The following is a 19,482-nucleotide window of genomic DNA, read 5'->3' as shown; positions in this document are numbered from 1 at the left end:
AATACTGTTCACAATGAATTATCAAAATCGTTCTGATAAGAACAGATAAAGATGATACCAGCAGTCTCCAGCTTGAGTTGAGCTGTACTCTGCATTTGCTTCCTGGTAGACTGGGAGGTGCTCCCTGGGAGTTGAGGGGACAGGGACTTCAAGGAAGCAGTGTGTTAGATGCAACGTGATCTGCACCCTCACTCCTCCACAGGCAGCTGGGCTCCTACAGTTTAACAGGTGTCACAGACTGCCCTTGGGCTAGAATAAGCTCATAAGGGCAGAGATTTTTGTCTATTTTGTTCATTGTTCACTAATGTATGCTCAATACCCAGAACAATGCTTTAGCACATGGTAGACACTCAAATATTTAATGAATGAATCAAGCAATATAAAGGTTAAAAACTGATAAGATCAATAAGTAATCGAAAAATGGACAAATAACATGACAGTTCAAGGAGAAGGAAATAGAAACGGCTCTTAAACATGAGAAGATATTCAACCTCAGAGATGATAAAAGCATTTCAAATGAAAGTTAACATGAGATAACATTTTTCCCCTATCATTTTTCACCTAACAAATTGACAAAAATGCTAAAATTTATTAAAACACTCTGTAGGTGAGGCTTCGGGAAAACATGCATGCACATACATTGCTGGTGGGAATAGAAATAGGAGAGCCTCTTTGGAGGGAAATTTGGCACTACGTATTAAAATTACAAATACATAGACCCTTGGCCCAGCAATCTTTCTGGCAACTTATCCCACAGATATACTTGCACACATGCGAAGTGACTCATGGCAAGGTTATTCACTGCATTAATATTAATAATAGCAAAAGTATCGAAACAACTAAGAACCCATCAATAGGGGAGTTGTTAATAAGTTGGGGTACACATACACTGCATTACTTGCAACTGTAGAAAAGAATAATGAAGCTCTCTTTGCACTTACATGAAAAGATACAATATACACCAGTAAGTGAAACAAATAAGGTACAGAACAATGCAAATAGTGTGCTTATTTTTGTGTATAAAGAAAAGTAAAATAAATACATTTGTATTTGCTTGTATCTGCATAAAGAAACTCTGGAACAATGCAAAGGAAGTGGATAAAAGCGGTTTCTTTGAGGGAGGGGTGGATCCGAGGCACATGGAGAACAGGGTACATGCAAGACTGCATTATGTAATTTTTAGATTATTGAACCATGTGAATATATTACCTAGTCAAATAATTATATTTTAAAAAATCAGGAGGCTGAACTACAGAAACGAGAGAGAGAGAGAGAGAGCGCCTTTAGGGAGAATGCATGAACACTTAAGGCAGCATTTATTTATTTTAATTAATTAATTAATTTATTTTTGGCTGCATTGGGTCTTCATTGCTGCGTGTGGGTTTTCTCTAGTTGCAGCGAGCAGGGGCTACTCTTCCTTGTGGTGCGCGGGCTTCTCATTGCAGTAGCTTCTCTTGTTGCGGAGCACAGGCTCTCGGCACAGAGGCTCAGTAATTGTAGCATGTGGGCTTCAATAGGTGTGGCTCGTGGGCTCCAGAGCGCAGGCTCAGTAGTTGTGGCGCACAGGCTTAGCTGCTCCGTAGCGTGTGAGATCTTCCAGGGTTTGAACCCGTGTCCCCGGCATTGGCAGGCAGATTCTTAACCACTGTGCCACCAGGTAAGTCCCCAGCATTTATTTTTAAATGAATATACTTGTTACGAAAACATCCACCTAAGATTAAAGCTAATCCCCTAAGGACTTCCTCTAAAGTGTCACTCTGTAGGTCGACTTTGAGTTACTCCAAGTATTTAAAAGCAGTAATATGATGCCTGTTTGAAAATATGTTAGAAATCATATTTCCAACTAACTTCTCAGATTGTCCCATGTCCCAATTAGTTCAAATCGTGCTTTTCATTTATAGTAAATTCACACACAAATCTCACAATCCATGATTATTATGGTGTGAGGTTTTATAGGTATAAAGAATGCATTACATTTCATATGTCTGACCTTTCTTCCCCTATCAGAAAACTAAGGAACATTTTAAAAATCGAATTTGTTTAAATGACTTAAGAGAACGCTTCCAGTGAAAAAAGACCTCCAGTATTAAAACCACCACAACCTTTCAGCCATAGAACATGGTCATTAAAAAAAATGAGTCTTACCTGACTTCAGCTGGTGGACTTGGGGAATAGGGATTTGCAGAACAAGCTAGAATTCTAATGACTGCTCCAGGATGATAGGTTTCCAGAACGTGCACGGCTGTAGGATACACCTGTTGTTCAAAAGCAAGTTCCACATAGTCTTGGCTCTGGAAATTAGGCGGCGTCCTCTTAAATGGCACAGGAGCGCTGGGACACTGATCCCACCATGTGCCGTACGTTCGAAACACAGCTGTCTGAGTGAAGTCACCAGAACTCGGGAATACGTTTGGTACACCTGCTAAGTTCCACATGGTATAGGACATGCTATTCTCACTCCCATAATGGGAGCTGAAATCCACTACTTCTTTGGCATACTGGACCAGCTCTGCATTGAGAGGGGAAGTCCGGCTGTTTGCTTCTATAGTTCTATGGCTGTTCATCATTTCTCCTCTTGTAGCTGTCCTGGCTCGGCGCCGAAGGCACATATAATAAAACATAGTCAGAACTGTTAACATGGGAAAGACTGGTGGCATCTAGGTGTGAATTATGAAGCTTCAAAAGGTCAGGTGTCCTCGGTAAGATGCGTGAACTCTCTGAAGGATGTTCTAAAAAAATGAATGGCTTGTTGAAGTAAAATAATTTAAATAAACAGAAAAATGCATGGATAAGGTAATAAACAGGCTTTTTACCCAAAGTAACTTCCCAGAATGAAACTGAAAACAACAACATTCACGTAAATGAGACTCTCTGGTATAATTTATCTAATATACTTTTAAGAAGACTGAATATTGAAAATGTATACAATTTTATGCTATATGGGAAGCAAAACTGATATTATAAGGCAATGGCAGATGTATGACCCAAAAAAACCTATGTTACGCAAAATTATAACTATCCTTCAAGAAATACTAAGTCCTTGAACTTTTAAAATTAAAATTATTTAAAATATACAGGGAACCACTAAAATACTGCTGTAAATCCAAAAGGATCTTAGGCATTTTATAACTTCACATTTTAACAAATGATTCCCTATTGTTAATTATGACTCACTTCCGAACATGCTAAGTACAGATTTCACATTATGGGAATATAGTTTTCTGGAGCTGAGAGTTAATCCAGACCAACTATATTAACTGCCTTACACATCACAGATCACCAGACAGTGTTTAATTTATAACCCCTAGCATTATTCGTGAGGGTAGTCCATGGCTGGCTGGCATCTGGTTTGTTGCCAGCTACTCTTAGAAATCACTCACCCCAGATAGAATGGTCACAGGATATACACCAGAAATGCAGAGGTTGGCACTCATCCATGTGGCCTGACAATTCACTCTGATTTCAGGTACAAATGTTGAAATATGACATTCTTTTACCTGTAAGACAAGAGTTTTAGAAAATATTTTTATTTCTGACTTAGGAAGTCAAATATCCCAACAAGATTATTATCATAGATAAATAGCTACTTATTAGATACAGAACGTTCAAATTGAACACATCACATTTTTCTGAATCGTGTGGACAATTCTGAATAATTAATATATTTTTAAAATTTTATGACAGAATGTAATAAAAATATTATTAATGAACCCTTTTTATATAGAGGTTGCAAACCCATGGCTTATGGGTCAAACCATGCCAGCAGATATATTAGGACCAAATAGTGATTTTTAAAATTTGGAGGAGTTTGCAACCTTTAACAATCAAGAAAACCCTGTGAGAAGAGGTCTGGTGGCCGCTCCTGTTCCCAGCCAGCTCTACTAGTTTACAACACAGGCCTGGCCCCTGTCTGCACTGACTAGTAACCTCTTGTCTACACAAACAGGGAAATCAAGCATCCTCATTTTTCTACCTGTAGAGTCTTGAGTTTAACTTCTCCTAAGTAAAAGAAGGAAAATAAAACAACTTTTCTTTAGTAGAGCAAAACGTTAACACTAAGATTATAAAACATGAAACGTCTCTCCAACCCAAAACCTCTAACAGCTTTTTGTTCTTACATACAAGATATAGTCTAAATCCCTTGGTTTGACATTTCAAGGCTCTCCTCAAGCTAGACCCATTTCTTTTTGTCTAATGCAGTAAACTCTTTCACTTTCTAAACGCCCTTCATATTTTACTTTAACTCTACCTCTACATTCCTTTTCCAACCACTTTATTCCATAAGTCAGCTTATTATCTGATACCACCTTTGTATCAGGTATATACCCTTGTTCCACAAGGGCCTACATTAGGACCAAGTTTCTTGAAGGAAGGAATCTAGCCAAAGATTTCATTTATCAAAGTACTCAGTACATAGTAGGCACAAAATATGTCACATGTAGACAGAAAGATGATGAGCAAACAAAAAAATTATACAAATCTAAAATAATTTAAAATTAGATAACAGCATCCTCTTCCTCTCAATCCCAGCCAGATCCAAACACACTGAAATGCCTGACAAAATATAACCGGCAAAACAGTAAATAAAGAGCTGAGTTAGAAACAAGTGAGGAAAACCCACAGTTGTGAGAAACAAAGAGGAAAGTCAAAGCGCGGAGAGCAGGAGCTGAAGCTAATATGAGTCAGGGAACCAATTATGGGTCTTAGTGGTTGTAATAAGGGGACTTTCTAACACGCATGCAGAGAGGTTATTTCAAGCCACAGGTCACATCTGGAAGAAACTTCATAAAGCCAAATTCAGGAAAAATCACCCTATCTGTAAAACCAGGAACACGAAAACTTAGCTCACCGGCCAGGAAGCCAAAGGACACTTGACATCAACCTAGGCAGTGGCGGAAAGTCACCGGAGGGAAATCAGAACCCTGTTAGGCGTGTACCACGCAGAGTGTGGGCCTAAATTCACACTGTCTTCATGGCCGAGAATCCCTACACCATCCCTAAGCCAAAAGATCTAAAAAGAAAGGGTGGTCCTCAACTGGTAGGGGCAGATGTGAACCTCTTTGCAGGGATGCTTCCACAACACGAGACTGACTAAACCCTTATTAAAGATGCATCACAGTACAAACTTACAGACCGTAAAAGAAAATGAACCACAGGGACGGACAGTCAGTAGGCAGACGCACTAAATGGAAGAACTTGCACCCTAAAAACAAGAAATAATAGAACACTCTGAACAAGACTTTTTCTGAAAAGACTAACAAAGCATGTATTAAAATAAATAAGGAGTTTCTGCAGCACATGCTCTAATGCTGACATATCATGAGTTGACAAATCAGATTCACCTCAGGACATACAACACCAAGGGCTGAAGTATAGGACAGGTTATAAATGTGGGGAAAATAATTATCTAGAATATCACCTCTTTATTCAGACATTTCACCTACCACAAGTATAAATCTGTCAAATAAAAAAATTTACAAATGCACAAATATCAAATCTTTAACACCAAAACCTGAAATGAAGTAGCTCTTTCTTTTACCACATACACTTTATTTCAAAATAGGCCCCCAGGTAAATTAAGAAGTATAATTTTCTGAAGAAGTGACTTGGCCCATCTCTTTCTTAAAAGAGAATTAATGAAGCAAATTTAAACTGCAAAAATGAAATTTATGAAATAAAGAATAATGTATAAGTATCCAACTCAATTGACAGCTCACCTAATTTGGAAGACTGTGGATGTTTTATTCCTGGAAATCTTTAAGGGAAGGACAGAAACCCATCTGCCAAGGTGGATGGATGGGTCTGACTGTATAATCTGTGGACATCACCTCTCCCTCCACAGTCTATAAATTGCTGCAACTGAGCTCCTTTTACTTTCTTTATAAAACTGCATTTATCAGAAAGTAATAGTTTTATAAAACCAAAGAAACATCTGCAAAATAAGATATCATCATTCATGTGAATATTCACAATCATTCTTGGCAAAAAGGTTGAGACAAATTGTGAAAGACAAATTCTATTTGACCTACCGAGCCACGAACTTTACAACTGTTTCCCAGCTAGCTTTTACCATCATAGATTATGGGATAATATCAAAAACAGCAAGACTGTCGTGTGGCAATATCATGTTTAAGCTGTTGTTAAAGTTAAGTAAAATTTTGCACTGAAGTAATATATGTAAAAGTGAATTATAACTTTATAACATATAAAGAAGTTTACATTTACACATGAAGTTTACATTTCCACATTTACATATGAAGAAGTTCAAACTTCTCAGTAGAGAAGAGAAATGTAAATGGATGCTTAATTTTTTCCAACTGTGGATAACAATAATCTTTAGAGTTAATTTTTTGTGAGATAAAGCTAAAATGACAAAAAATTTTAAAAGAAGGAAAACCAGTGTAAAAAAAAAAAAAACACTGGAAAAAAAGTACTGGAAAAGCAAATATATTTATTCTTTTTCCAGCCATACTATTTGGAAAAATGTAATGAAGTTAAAACCTGTTTTTGAAAACAAACACGGCATAGAAATAAAAAAGGGAAATGTGTAAACCCATTATTAACATCCTTCTTGATTCTAAACTCCTTTCCAGTCAACTAAGATGACACATAAAAGTGTTTGGGGGGTGGGGACGAACATATGGAGAAGAAAGGATAGCTCACTCTACTTTTCCCTGGGAAATGAAGCTGAAAAAGGGAATAGAGCCACAGTTTCAGGACTCATGTGGGCAACAACGACCAATGCAGAAGTTTAAATTGTCCATGTACTATCTGGACTTTTGCCAAGGCATTGAGGCAATTTGTGATAACCAGTGAATATCCCATTGGGCAATGAACCAAACGCAAAAGATACAATAACTCCCCTTTAGGAGGAGAATGGAATTCAAAGACAAAATGATTTTTCCCACCTGGTGCAAATAAACAAATATTAGTCTGGTACACTAAATTTGTCCAAGAGGGTGACTATAAGATACACCTTTTGGGAGGTATATACCTTTCTTTTCCAGTTCATTCAAAAAGCTACATTATACAAGGATCATTTTTACAGTGAAATGTCTGTAATATATTAAATGTGCTTTTCAAATAATTTTGGCAATAAAACATATGAGCAAAACAAAAAAAAGCTACATTAATTTTAAAGATTCTCACAATACATAAAAATATTATTTTCCATTTAACAAAAAGTCTGAAATAGAAATAGCGTGATCTTTATTTTACAAGTTATTTTATCTAATCAATTGTCAACAATGATTACGAAGTAAGAAATTCCCCACAACTCACTGAAATTTTATACTAGCACAATCAAGGAATACAAAACAACAGCCATTTTAACCTGCATCAGGAGACTTTCATACACCTTGGGAAACAACTTGCTTTACACGACATGATTTTATTTTAATGCAACTTTATTTTCAACCACATCTTTCATATTATAAAATGCTTATGGAAGTTAAACAAATACAATTACAGAGAAAGCAATAACAGTGGAAAAGAGAAATTAAGAGGTATAGACAAGGGAGAACATATGTTTACTACTGAGATTTGAAGTGAGATGGGGAGTCGATGAGGCGGAGAGAAGCAGGATGGCAGGAACTGCAGAGAAGATGGCAGAGGAAAGAGGAGGAAGGAGAAGGGCTTTTCACGAAATCAACAAAAGGAGGCAGTTGGGATAAACTCGAAAGCCTAGGTTCATGGTGTGATGGAATAACCTGGAAAACAAGTTTAAAACTCCAAAGAGGATTCTCAACTTATATTAAAGTCAAAAGATATGGGAAAGATAAAAAGACCAGGCAAAAAAGGCAGAGTCCTACACTGAAGGCAAGTCATAACACAATACTTACTTGTAAAATAGCCCACAGAGATGTGTCAATGAAGTGATAGAAGAAAACGAGGGTTTCGGCAGCCTTGCAGGATGTTACCAAAATGTCATAGAAGGCGTAATGTGGTAACAGATCAAGGAAAAAGGCTGAACTTTAAGTGCTGTCATTTCTGAATCCTGATGAAACTGATCAAGAGACACTGCTTTAAGGAAAGGACTTTTCTGGTTGAGTCTAGACATCAAGACACGAGGGAACGGAGGAAAATATCAATAAAGAAAAGAATGGAATTACACTTGAACTTGGTGCAGCAGCTGACATAACCAGCCCCCTTCCCTGGCCTGCCCCCTGTAGACTTCTATGCCACTACATGCTCTCCTATCTCCTCCCACCCCTCTGGTAACTTCTCAGTCTCCTCTCTGGGTCTTCTCCCTCCTCATTCTACTAAAATATATAGAGGTCCCATTAAAGGAAGGCTGTCTTTTTGATAACATGATACATGAGAAGCTCCCACCTACCTTGGACCAGTCTTCTCCTTGTCCCTTCCACTTCTACACACCCCACCCTTCCTGTAGACCCACCAGAACCTCTACCACGGCCTCAACTGCACTTGTGCTTTCACACCTCACACCTCAAGTCTCCCACTGAGGCTGCGTGGCTCTGGAATTCCCTTGCTCTTCCTCTGCTTGGCACCCTCTTACTCATCTTTAAGGTTCAGACCTTATCCACCACCCGCTTTTTCCTTGCTCTTACAGTTTGTGTGCCATTTCTTACATGCTGAGATATTTTTTCTACCTTAATAGACTACGAACCCCTCAAGTTCTAAGAATGTGTCTTAATTAGAACTATATCTTTAGGGCTTAGCACATGCCAATATATACTCAATAAACATTTATTCATTTTTTGGAGACTGGCAGAGTAGACGGCAGAAGAGAATTAAAATAAATAAGTTTAAAATAGACACAGAAATAAAACCCTTCAATATAAGGCACATGTAGACCAAAAAATGAAGCAAAAAAAGTTCCATATCTTGATATAGAGAAAAAGAGGGGGGAAATGGATAAGAAAAACGGAAACACAATAGGTAAGAATCAAATGTATGACCTTCCTTGAAGCCCTCCAATAAGGAATAGTATATATATTGAAATTTTACTGTTCAAAGAGAATGTAAAAAAGTGGTAACTTTTTGTACTAATTTCTGTTAGTACAAAAGCAGCCTTGACTACGTAAAAAGACCTGACCTTGGCCACAAAGAAACTCTGATTGAAATTAAAAAAAAGATTCTTGAAAGAGATGATTAGAGAGGTAAAAGAAAGCTATTCTCTCAAATATGAGGATTTTTTTTAACACTCCAAATCTCTGTTAAGTCTTAACATACGGTGATTATGGAGAATTGGAAAAACTGTGGATGAAAAAGAAGTTCTTAAAAAAAAAAAGGGATAACCTCAAGCAAAAGAAAAGAGACAGGCCAAGAGAGGCAATAATATAAGAGTAAGGGTAAAAAGACAGGTTAATATTGTTCAGGTATTAAATATGCTAAGGAGAAGCAAAGTCTTAACAAAAGCATCCCTTAATTACTTACAATGTACTATATTGAAAAAATATGACAGTGTCAGGAAGGAGACTATTGGGGGTTGAATATTATTACTTGACGTTTCTCTCTCTTCCTCTAAGTAAATTCTCCTCCAGTTGAAACATTTTTATTATGACTATAGTTTTTAATCAACAAGGTCCCAATATAGAATAAACAGGTTGAGTTCTTAACTGAACCATGTGGACGAACAGAGAGAAGACAGCTTCCTATCCAGCTTCAAGGCTTTTTGAAAATCCAGGCGTATAAAGCAGAAGGAGAAGGCAAGGGAACCAACCAGGAAGAAAAACCTAAAGGCCAGGGAAAAATCTTGAAAATCAAAGAGGTAAACAGTATCCATTTCTCTTCCAGGAATCAAGGTCAGCTTTGAAAATACAAAAAGTATGGAACACAGTGGGCTCTTCAAAATTTTTGCTGAGTTAATGAACAAATGGTGAGGACTAAGCAGGAAGTGCCTAACCAGTGAAACTAGGAATAAACTTGTCAGAAAACAAAGGTTTAGAATCAATTTAAACTAGGAATTGACAATGGTTAGTGCTACAGAATGTTTTATTTCTCCTCTTTCTTTCCTAGACTTTAACAAGCATATCTAAACTTATGAACTATTTCATAAGCAATCTTACGAAATCTTAAGTAGCAAGAAAAAGGAATTAAGGAGTCAATGTTAAAAACACACACACACACAACTGTAGGATAAATGAATGGTGATTTTCTGATACAATAGATCTGGAAACCCTCTTCCTACCCAAGATACTATCTCACGAGTGACAAAGAGGGACATGTTTCTAATTACACAGGTATGACACTATAAAGTACCTTACTTACAAATGTCACTAATGCTATATTATCTCTATTTTACATGTTTCTTAATTGTTTAATGATGAATAAGAATAAACCATCTGAATGGGAAGAACTATAATAACCCTAAACCTTTAGCAGACACACAATGTATATTTAACTAAAACCTACAGTATTAAAAATTAAGAATATCTGGTGGCAGATAATTTTAATGGACACACTAAAGAGAGAAAACAATCTCTCTCTAGCTATTAAAACCATAAAGTAAATGTGAGTTTATTTTAGCCAAATACTAACTATACATTTGTACATTAAAATAAAGAGCATTTTACCTAATAAAAATATACTGAATTTATTTAGCCTTCTTAACAAAAATCCAAGTACAAGATCATAGGTATGTCACTGCTAGCCATTCAAGCTAAAAGAGCCATTAGTTAAAATGGCGTAATACTGTTAAATTAACTTTGGGGTATAATTTACATTCCAAAACATGTACTCCATTTTAAGTGTACAGTTCAATGAGTTTTGACAAAGACATATACCAATGCAACCACCACCAGGACCAAGATATAGAATATTTCTATTCTCCCAATCACCCATCCACTCACTGTGCCAGGAAAAAACTGATCTGCTTGCTGTCACTATAAATCAGATTGTCCTTTATTCTAGAGTTAACATATAAGTGAAATATGTATGTACTTTCGTGTCTAATTTATTTTGCTCGGCATAACTGAGATTCTTCCCTGTTGTTACATGTAACAGTAGTTTGTTCCTTTCTTGCTAAATCATATCTATTATACAGACATATTCATTCACCTGCTCATAGACATTTGGGTTGTTTCTAGGACCAAAATGTTTCCAAAATGGCTGTAACATTTTACATTCCCAACAGCAATAAGTGAGAGTTCTAGCTGCTCCACATCTTCATCAACAGTTACTATTGTCAGTCTTTAGACATTCCAGTGGTTGGGTGGTGATACCCTACAGTTTTAGTTTGCATTTCTCAATGGAATAGTAATGATGTGGAGCATCTTTTCATGTTCTTATTTGCCATATGTATCTTCTTCAGTGAAATGTCTATTTTGCCCATTTTCATTGGTTTTTTGTTTTCTTAGTATTTATTGAGTTGTAAAAGTTCTTTATACATTCTAGATACAATCTTTATCAGATATATCTTTTGCAAATAGTTTCTCCCAGTCTGTGCTTGCCTTTTCTTTTTTTTTTTTCTATACATTTATTTTATTTATTTATTTTTGACTGCATTGGGTCTTCGTTGCTGTGCGTGGGCTTTCTCTAGTTGCGGCGAGCAGGGGCTCCTCTTCATTGCGGTGCGCAGACTTCTCATTGTGGTGGCTTCTCTTATTGCGGAGCACGGGCTCTAGGCTCACGGGCTTCAGTAGTCGTGGCACACAGGCTCAGTAGTTGTGGCTCATGGGCTTAGTTGCTCCATGGCATGTGGGATCTTGCCAGAGCAGGGCTCGAACCCGTGTCCCCTGCATTGGCAGGTGGATTCTTAACCACTGTGCCACCAGGGAAGCCCTTGCCTTTTCATCTATTTGATAATAGCTTTTAAAGAGAAAAGTTTTCAATTTTTAAGGGCAATTTATCATTTGTCTTTTATGACATATTTTTGTGTGTCCTAGCAAATGTTTTACGTAAGAACAGTTTCAAAAGAATAAACCCTAAGACAGATAGTGTTTAATATCTTAAATCTGGGAACAGTTAAATACAGATCATTCAAATTTTAAGATATCAAACTGGATGCTACAAACACTTCCAGTGGGAATACAAAATGGTACAGCCACTTTGGGAAAGTCTGACACTTTATTATAAAATTTACATACTCTTACCAAACCATCCAGCAATCCCACTCTTAGGTATTTACCCAAGTGCATTAAAACCTATATTTAAACAAAAACCTGTACACAAATGTTTATAGCAGATTTATTCATCATCATTCCAATCTGGAAATATCTAAGATGTCCATCAACAGGCAAATGGATAAACAGTGGTACACCTATCCAATGAAATACTACTCAGTAATAACAAGGAATGAGTCACGGATTCACGCAATAGCAGAGATGACTCTTAAAATGCATTTTTTAACTGAAAGAAGACACACAAAGGCTACCTAACTGTTTAATTTCATGTACATGATACTCTAGAAAAGGCAAAATTATAGGGAAAGAAAGCAGATCGTGGTTACCGGGGAGTTAGGGGAGAAGACAGGGTTGCTTCCAATGACTACAAAGGGGCCACGCAAAAGAATTTTTACAGCAATGAAACTGTTCTGTATGCTTGTTTTCAGTCTTTGCTGTGGACCAAGACAGTCAAGTTGGAGATTTGGTATCCCAAAATCAGCTTGTTTATGGGCATCCTAGCTTATCAGTCTGTTTTTGACCAGCACACCCTGAAAGGTATCTACTAGTTGGCATGTTCTGCCCATTCATTATGCACAGGGCAAAGCCTGATCTCAGAGCCCCAGCCGCTCACCTGGCCCTTGGGGACCACCTGCCCAGAAAAGAGACCTTCATGACTTCAGAGTGATTCCCGACCAGGAACAAATCAGTCACTACAGATCTGAATTCATATATATGAGTAGAATTAGACATGTTAAAGACATAGAAATAACTTGGGTAATTAGAGCAAGTGGTCTCTAACAAAAGTTAATGCAAAAAATCGAAGAGTTTTAAAATAATAACTATTCTCTTTAGTGTGAATTAATAGGGCATAGGATCCATAAAATAAGTACAAGCTAATTTAGAAAAAAATTTTTTTTAAGTTCGTGGAAATTAAAGTCACGGTGCTCAAAATATATTGAAAATCTAAATGAAAAAAATAAGTAACCTGGAACACAGATGCAAGAAACCTAATATCTATATAAAGTGAATTCAAGAAGAGATTGAAGCTGATGAAAATTCAAGAAAATGCTTGAAGATACTGTAATATTTTAGAAATTCTTAAGGAAAAAGAACTGACTCAAACTCTTATTCACATAGAGAAACAAACAACAAACAGAAAACTGTTTCTGGACATGCAAGTATACTTCCCATAACTCTTCTTAAAAACATTACTCAAGAAAGTATTCCAGTCAAAAAACAAATGAACTAAAGCAAATAATTTTTAAAAAGGGAAGACATAATATTCAAGTAACCAGTGACCTTATAGTTAAGTCTAAATCATTATAGATGCAGTAGTGGTAAAGTTGAAAAGGATGGTTAGGGAATAAAACAGAAGACAAGTGATTTAAAAAGGAAATCAAATCAATAGAACCAAGAATGTGGGGAAGGCAAGGAGTCAAGGTCTCACTTTATTAAATGGAGGTGTGAGGGCAACAGAAAGTCAATTCTACATGGTTTTAGAATTTCCAAACTTGCAAAGGAGAAAAAAAGTAAATATGAATAGGTTAAATTTTCCTATTAAGAAGTAAGCCCTTTTGCAAGCGATCCTTGTAATGGAGTGATTCTGTATTTTGACTATGGTGGTGGTGACAAGATCTACATAAAATGTCAGAGAACACACATACACACACAAGTGCCTGTAGTGATAAAACTGATGAAATCTGAGTAAAGTGTGCAGATTGTGTCAATGTCAATTTCCTGCATGTACTATTGCGCTATAGTTATGCAAGATGTTACCACAGGAAGAAACTGGGTGAAGTATATACACAAGATCTTCCTGTATAATTTCTTTTAAGTGCTTGTGAATCTATAATTATCTTTTTAAAAAAGTTTTCTAACAAAGCAAAATAAATAATAAATAAAGACAAACTTTCAAGTTGGGAGGGGGGAAGGTTTTAAGGAAAAATCAAAGTCTAGCTAGATGATGTTTTACATTTATAAGAGAGGCAAGTAAAGCAAAATGATGTAGAATAACTGAAAGAAACATGTGGGCAATAAAGATCTATCCAGTATACACAAAACTGACAGAGATGGCAACAGTAATATCAGAAATCATTAAACAGAACAAAAAAATTTATATTTTATAAGATTAAAATCCACTAACAACAAACATCTTTAAGGATGAATCCAACCAAATTCACAGTCACAGTAAGAGACTAATATATTTTGCTTACTGATTTGTCAGTTTTGAGAAAACAGTAAATAAGGATATAGTACAATGAATGTGTCAAACCAAAAACAGGGAAAGGACAGCTTATCAAAAGTGTTTTGGGAAAATGTCCATACATTTAGAAAAGTAAATTTAGAATACAGTTGATCCTTGAACAACGCAGGGGTTAGGCGCATGGGACCTCTGTGCAGTTGAAAATCCATGTATAACTTATAGTTGGCCCTGCATATACACAGTTTCTCCTTATCCTCAGTTTTGCATCTGCAGATTCAACCAACAGTGGACTGTGTAGTACTGAGCATTTACTATTGAAAAAAATCCACGTCATACTAGCAAATGCAATTCAAATCTATGTTATTCACTGGCCAACTATATTATCAAAGCAACCATTTTTTTAAAATCTAAACATATAATACAAAATATCCAATAAGAGAATATGTACAAAGAGTATTTTAAAAGCCTTGGAATGGAAACTCAGGAGGCCATAAAGGAAGAGAACACAGAACTGACAACATACATATTAAAGATTGCTACATGGCAAAAGCTCCCAGAAACAGCATTTAAAGAATAAACTATGGGGCTTCCCTGGTGGCGCAGTGGTTGAGAGTCTGCCTGCTAATGCGGGGGACACGGGTTCGGGCCATGGTCTGGGAAGATCCCACATGCCACGGAGCAGCTGGGCCCGTGAGCCACAATTGCTGAGCCTGCGCGTCTGGAGCCTGTGCCCCGCAACGGGAGGGGCCGCGATAGAGAAAGGCCCGCGCACCGCGATGAAGAGCGGTCCCCGCACCGTGATGAAGAGTGGCCCCCGCTTGCCGCGGCTGGAGAAAGCCCTCGCACGAACCGAAGACCCAACACAGCCAAAAATAAATAAATAAATAAATAAATAAATAAAAAAGAAAATCCTTTAAAAAAAAAAAAAAAAAAGAATAAACTATGAAAAAATACTAGCAAATGGTGTACCAGGTCATTGATAGCATGGCATGTAAAGAGCTATTACAAATCAGTAAGAAAAAGAGGAACACTTCAACAGAAAAGTAAGCAAAGAATATGAACAGGTAAGTAACAAAACATTTATAGATATTCAACTCCATCAATAAGCAGAAAAATGCAAAATTAAAACAGTAAAAATACTACTTTTCATCCATAAAATTACTAAAATGTAAAAAATGATATCATTTTAGCAGTGATTTGTTTTTCAGGAAAATTCTTCACAGGTCTCTCACATTTCTGCATAGCCTATAAGCAGGGTCACTGATAATCTCTGTTCCAAATTACCCTTTCAAGGGTATTTATACAGCAAACATTGTTGGCAGATAAAGAGAGGTCTCCCTCTGGAGTAGAGGGAAGGTTTTTTTTTTTTTACTATCCAGCATAATAAAGATAATGTCTCTCTCTAGGGCAAAGGTTAGGCAGGTTTACTTGCAGCCTATTATGAACGAGTCAGGTTCCCTAAGCTCAGGGTTCCTCTCTTGTAATGCAATCTACTGCATGTGCTAGAATCATCTGACCCTCATCACATCACCCTGTGGAAATTAGGGTTCAAGGAAATGGCACAAGACAATGATGATCCTCTGGCTACTGTTATTGCTGTGCTTTGTCTCTGACCCAGGATCTCATGTCTTCTACCAGCAACCATGAAACTATGAGCTTGCAAGTAGGGTAAAACTCAGCCTTGACAATTCCTGGCAATGATACAGCAACAGCAGACAGCATTCTCAGAAATTGTATAAATTTACTCTTATGACAACCTTTTGAAGAGAAATATGGAACAATCTATCATAATTTTAAAACGTATATAGCCTTTGACCCAGCAATTCCATGTCTAAGCATTCACACTAAGGAACTAAGTAAATGTGCAAATACGTGCACACAAAAGTAATCCCTGAGGCTTTGTTTCTAACAGAAATAAATTTGGAATAGCCTAAATATCACCAGAGGATTGGTTAAATAAATTTTGGGTTATTCCTACAATGAAATATCAAAATACTTTAAAAAGATAACGTTATATGCACTGACACAGAAAGATGTTCATCAATTATTACTAACTGGCAGTTAATGAAAATTATATGTAGTATACTGCCAGTTATGAAACACACATAGGCTTATACACATGTATTTTTAATGTCTGGAAGGAAAGAGAACAAGTGATTAAACAGTGATGATCTCTGGGAAATGGGGTTACCAGATAGATGGGCATACCACACTTTTACTTTCCCCTTTGGCTATTTCTGTATTACTTGACTTTTTTTTAAAGAACGTATACATTTATTTTATGATCTAATAACATTTCTAAGTATCTATTATAGCAACACTTGAAAATTCATTACGTTTAAGATGTTCAACTGGGATAGTAAAATACAAATGGGCATGGTGCAGTCCCAGGGATCACTTCTATAGGCATTTATCCCTTAGAGCTACTGAAACCAGGTACAGAACATCCCGAGTCACAGCTGATGAGGAGAGACACACTCCACTTACTAGTACACAATGCAAAGTCAAAAGACATGCAGATTTGAATCAAGCTGCTTTTCTAGGTACATCTCTGAGGAGCAACTCTAACATGGCGAGCTGTGAGTTAGCAAGAGAAGGGATTTATTTAACAATGGTTAATGACTCAACTGACCATGAGAAAGGCAAGCTAAAAAATAATTTCAACAAGAGGCAAGAAAGGAGGGGGTGGAGTAGGGAGGAAGGGGTAAAAAAGGAAATCAACTTACCCTCACTAAATGTGTCCATTCCAAAAATATTTAGGTACTGTTTGAATCACTAGACACTAAAACACATTATAAAGCTAAAGTAATAAGACCAGCATGGTATCAGTACAGGAAGCCAGAGACTGCTAAACATTAATTTAGAAAAAGTCCCAAGAATATACAACAATTAGGACCTCAGATAAATACAGTACTTGCCATCAGTAGGGAAAAACAGAATTCAACAAATGATGACGGGGACAATGACTAACAACTACAAGAGAGGAAAAAAAGGGCCTTAATTCCATCCTTATACTAAAATATAATTGAGGTAGGTTAAAGATTTCAATATGAAGAATAAGACCATTGGGCTTCCCTGGTGGCACAGTGGTTGAGAATCTGCCTGCCAATGCAGGGGACACGGGTTCGAGCCCTGGTCTGGGAAGATCCCACATGCCGCGGAGCAACTAGGCCCGTGAGCCACAACTACTGAGCCTGCGCATCTGGAGCCTGTGCTCCGCAAGAAGAGAGGCCGCGATAGTGAGAGGCCCGTGCACCGCGATGAAGAGTGGCCCCCACTTGCCACAACTAGAGAAAGCCCTCGCACAGAAACAAAGACCCAACACAGCCATAAATAAATAAATAAATAAATAAAATTAAAAAAAAACAAAAGAATAAGACCATTAAAAGTACTAGAAGAAAACAGAGGAGGACACTTACATACAATTCACGTGGCAAAAGGTCTTTCTTCAGAGGATATCAGAGTTAGATCCATGAAGTTAAAACCGATTATGTTGATCACAGCAAAATTTAAGAGGATGAGGCAATGAGACTAACCCAGTAAAGAAAGAAAGGGCGGTTTTTGTTAACTGGCCATATTTAGAAGTAAAAGATAAACAGCAACATTTTACGATGTCACTGTACAGAGGACTATAATTGCATTACTGGATTGCGGCGCTAGTAAAAAGGAATTAACCATCTTACATTGAGCTGACCTCTCTGATTTTCAAGTCCATAACAGAAAGGAAGAGTATGAAAATGCAGGACTCAGAAAAGCCAAAATTTGGGACAGTAGTAAAAAGAAAAAAAGAGAGAAAGAGAGAGAAAGAAAAGAAAAGATATGGTACTCAGAAAGGAAGTGTGGAACGAAGGATCCAATTCAATGAACGAGTAGAACACCTACTACGGGATGATGCATACTGTCACTAGAAAAATAAGGACATGTCCCTTTCCCCAAAAAACTTAGTATCTAATAAAGGGCTAGAGAAGCACTGATGTCTCAGGAAAATCTCTCTCTACTCAACCAACAGGTACAATATGTAATATAGGACAACAGAAGCAATGAAGTGAGCTTTAAGGGGGAAAAAATGTACTTATGTTCTGAACTTAAGAATACCAAGAAGCAGTAAAAGCAGCTTGTGTCCTCTAACAGACCAAAGCAGGCAAGATCCCCGCACCTGCCGTGAGTCCTCCGGGGCATAAAGCCAGACACAGCATCCTTGCCAACGCAACTACCTGACCACAGGTTTATAGCATCTTGACTTTCTAGTTATTTGTATATTTTAATTTGTGACTGCAAGCGAGGCTTTGTGGCAACGAGCATTCGGGAAACCATCAAGGAAATCCAAAACCACTCCCACTGCAAACATGCTGACAAGGAGGCCAAGTGGATGTTCATCATCACACTGTATTCTAAGGATATCCCTAAAACATAGGAACAGAGCTGCTGCCGGGTATCTCGTGGCAGTCCTGAATTAAGACATGGGCCTGGTTAGGTAAAAACCATCGGGTGCCAAAAAGAAATCAAGGAAGCACGCGCAGGAGCCAGCAAGTACACAGGCGGGCAGGTGGCCAACTCGGGGCTGCAGGGTCAGCACTACCCGCCAACCCCGCGGTGTAAACAACCCTGCGCCGCGCGCACTGGGCGACGCCTCACGCCCGGCAGACAGTCGAGCAGAGAAGCAGCGCCCGAAGCAAGTAAGCTGTTTGCAGGGTCACCAGCAAGCCCCGCAAGCGCAGGCGGGCGGCGGGGCCAGTAAGGCCGGGGAGGGAACCTCTGCCGGGCGCCCGGGCTCCCCGAAGCGCGGCTCCGCCCGGGCCCGGCCCAGCCCCAGCACCGAAAGAGGAAGACGGAGACCCGCAGGAGGGAGAAGTAAAGGAAGGGCCGTACCCTGCAGGGTCCGGTAGAGGCGCGCGCCGTAGGCTCCACCAGCGACCAGCCGGCGCGGGGAGGCCGGGGCGCGGGGGCGACTGCCAGGCTCCGCGCAGCGGCGCAACGGCACGCCCGGCCGAGCACGACCCGGAAGGAAGAAGCGCAGGCTGCGCCGAGGGGCGGGGCCAGGGACGGGGCGGGGCCACGGCGGCGTCTGGACCGCCCCTCCTAGGCCGAGGGGAGGAGCTTCCTACTGCCTTCCCTGCCGGAGTCGTACCCTACAAATTGCCCGTTACTCCCCAGAAGGCAGCGGTTGCAGATGTACTGTGGAAATAATCTCTTCCTCTTATCGGCCTGCTA

General features: G+C 38.4%; 1 protein-coding gene across 3 annotated transcripts in view; it reads right to left on the bottom strand.

Moving 5' to 3' along the window:
• FBXL4 (F-box and leucine rich repeat protein 4) overlaps nt 1-19,267 on the bottom strand; it is a 71,165-nt gene extending 51,898 nt beyond the window's left edge. The window contains exons 1-3 of one of the 3 annotated variants that reach the window (XM_007169664.2): nt 19,141-19,267; nt 3,381-3,497; nt 2,146-2,729 (exon numbers count right to left, since the gene is read on the bottom strand). In XM_007169664.2, the coding sequence (XP_007169726.1) occupies nt 2,146-2,657 (512 nt within the window). In that variant the 5' untranslated portion in view covers nt 2,658-2,729; nt 3,381-3,497; nt 19,141-19,267. Of the gene's footprint in view, nt 1-2,145; nt 2,730-3,380; nt 3,498-5,717; nt 5,845-19,140 lie in introns of those variants that run through there. The other 2 variants (XM_007169666.2, XM_007169665.2) reach the window with 2 other exon arrangements.
• Between the last annotated feature and the right edge of the window lie 215 nt (nt 19,268-19,482).

The sequence above is a fragment of the Balaenoptera acutorostrata genome, chromosome 14, assembly GCF_949987535.1.
Source record: "Balaenoptera acutorostrata chromosome 14, mBalAcu1.1, whole genome shotgun sequence".
Classification (NCBI taxonomy): Eukaryota; Metazoa; Chordata; class Mammalia; order Artiodactyla; family Balaenopteridae; genus Balaenoptera; species Balaenoptera acutorostrata.
This window is presented reverse-complemented; position numbering and strand designations above follow the sequence as displayed.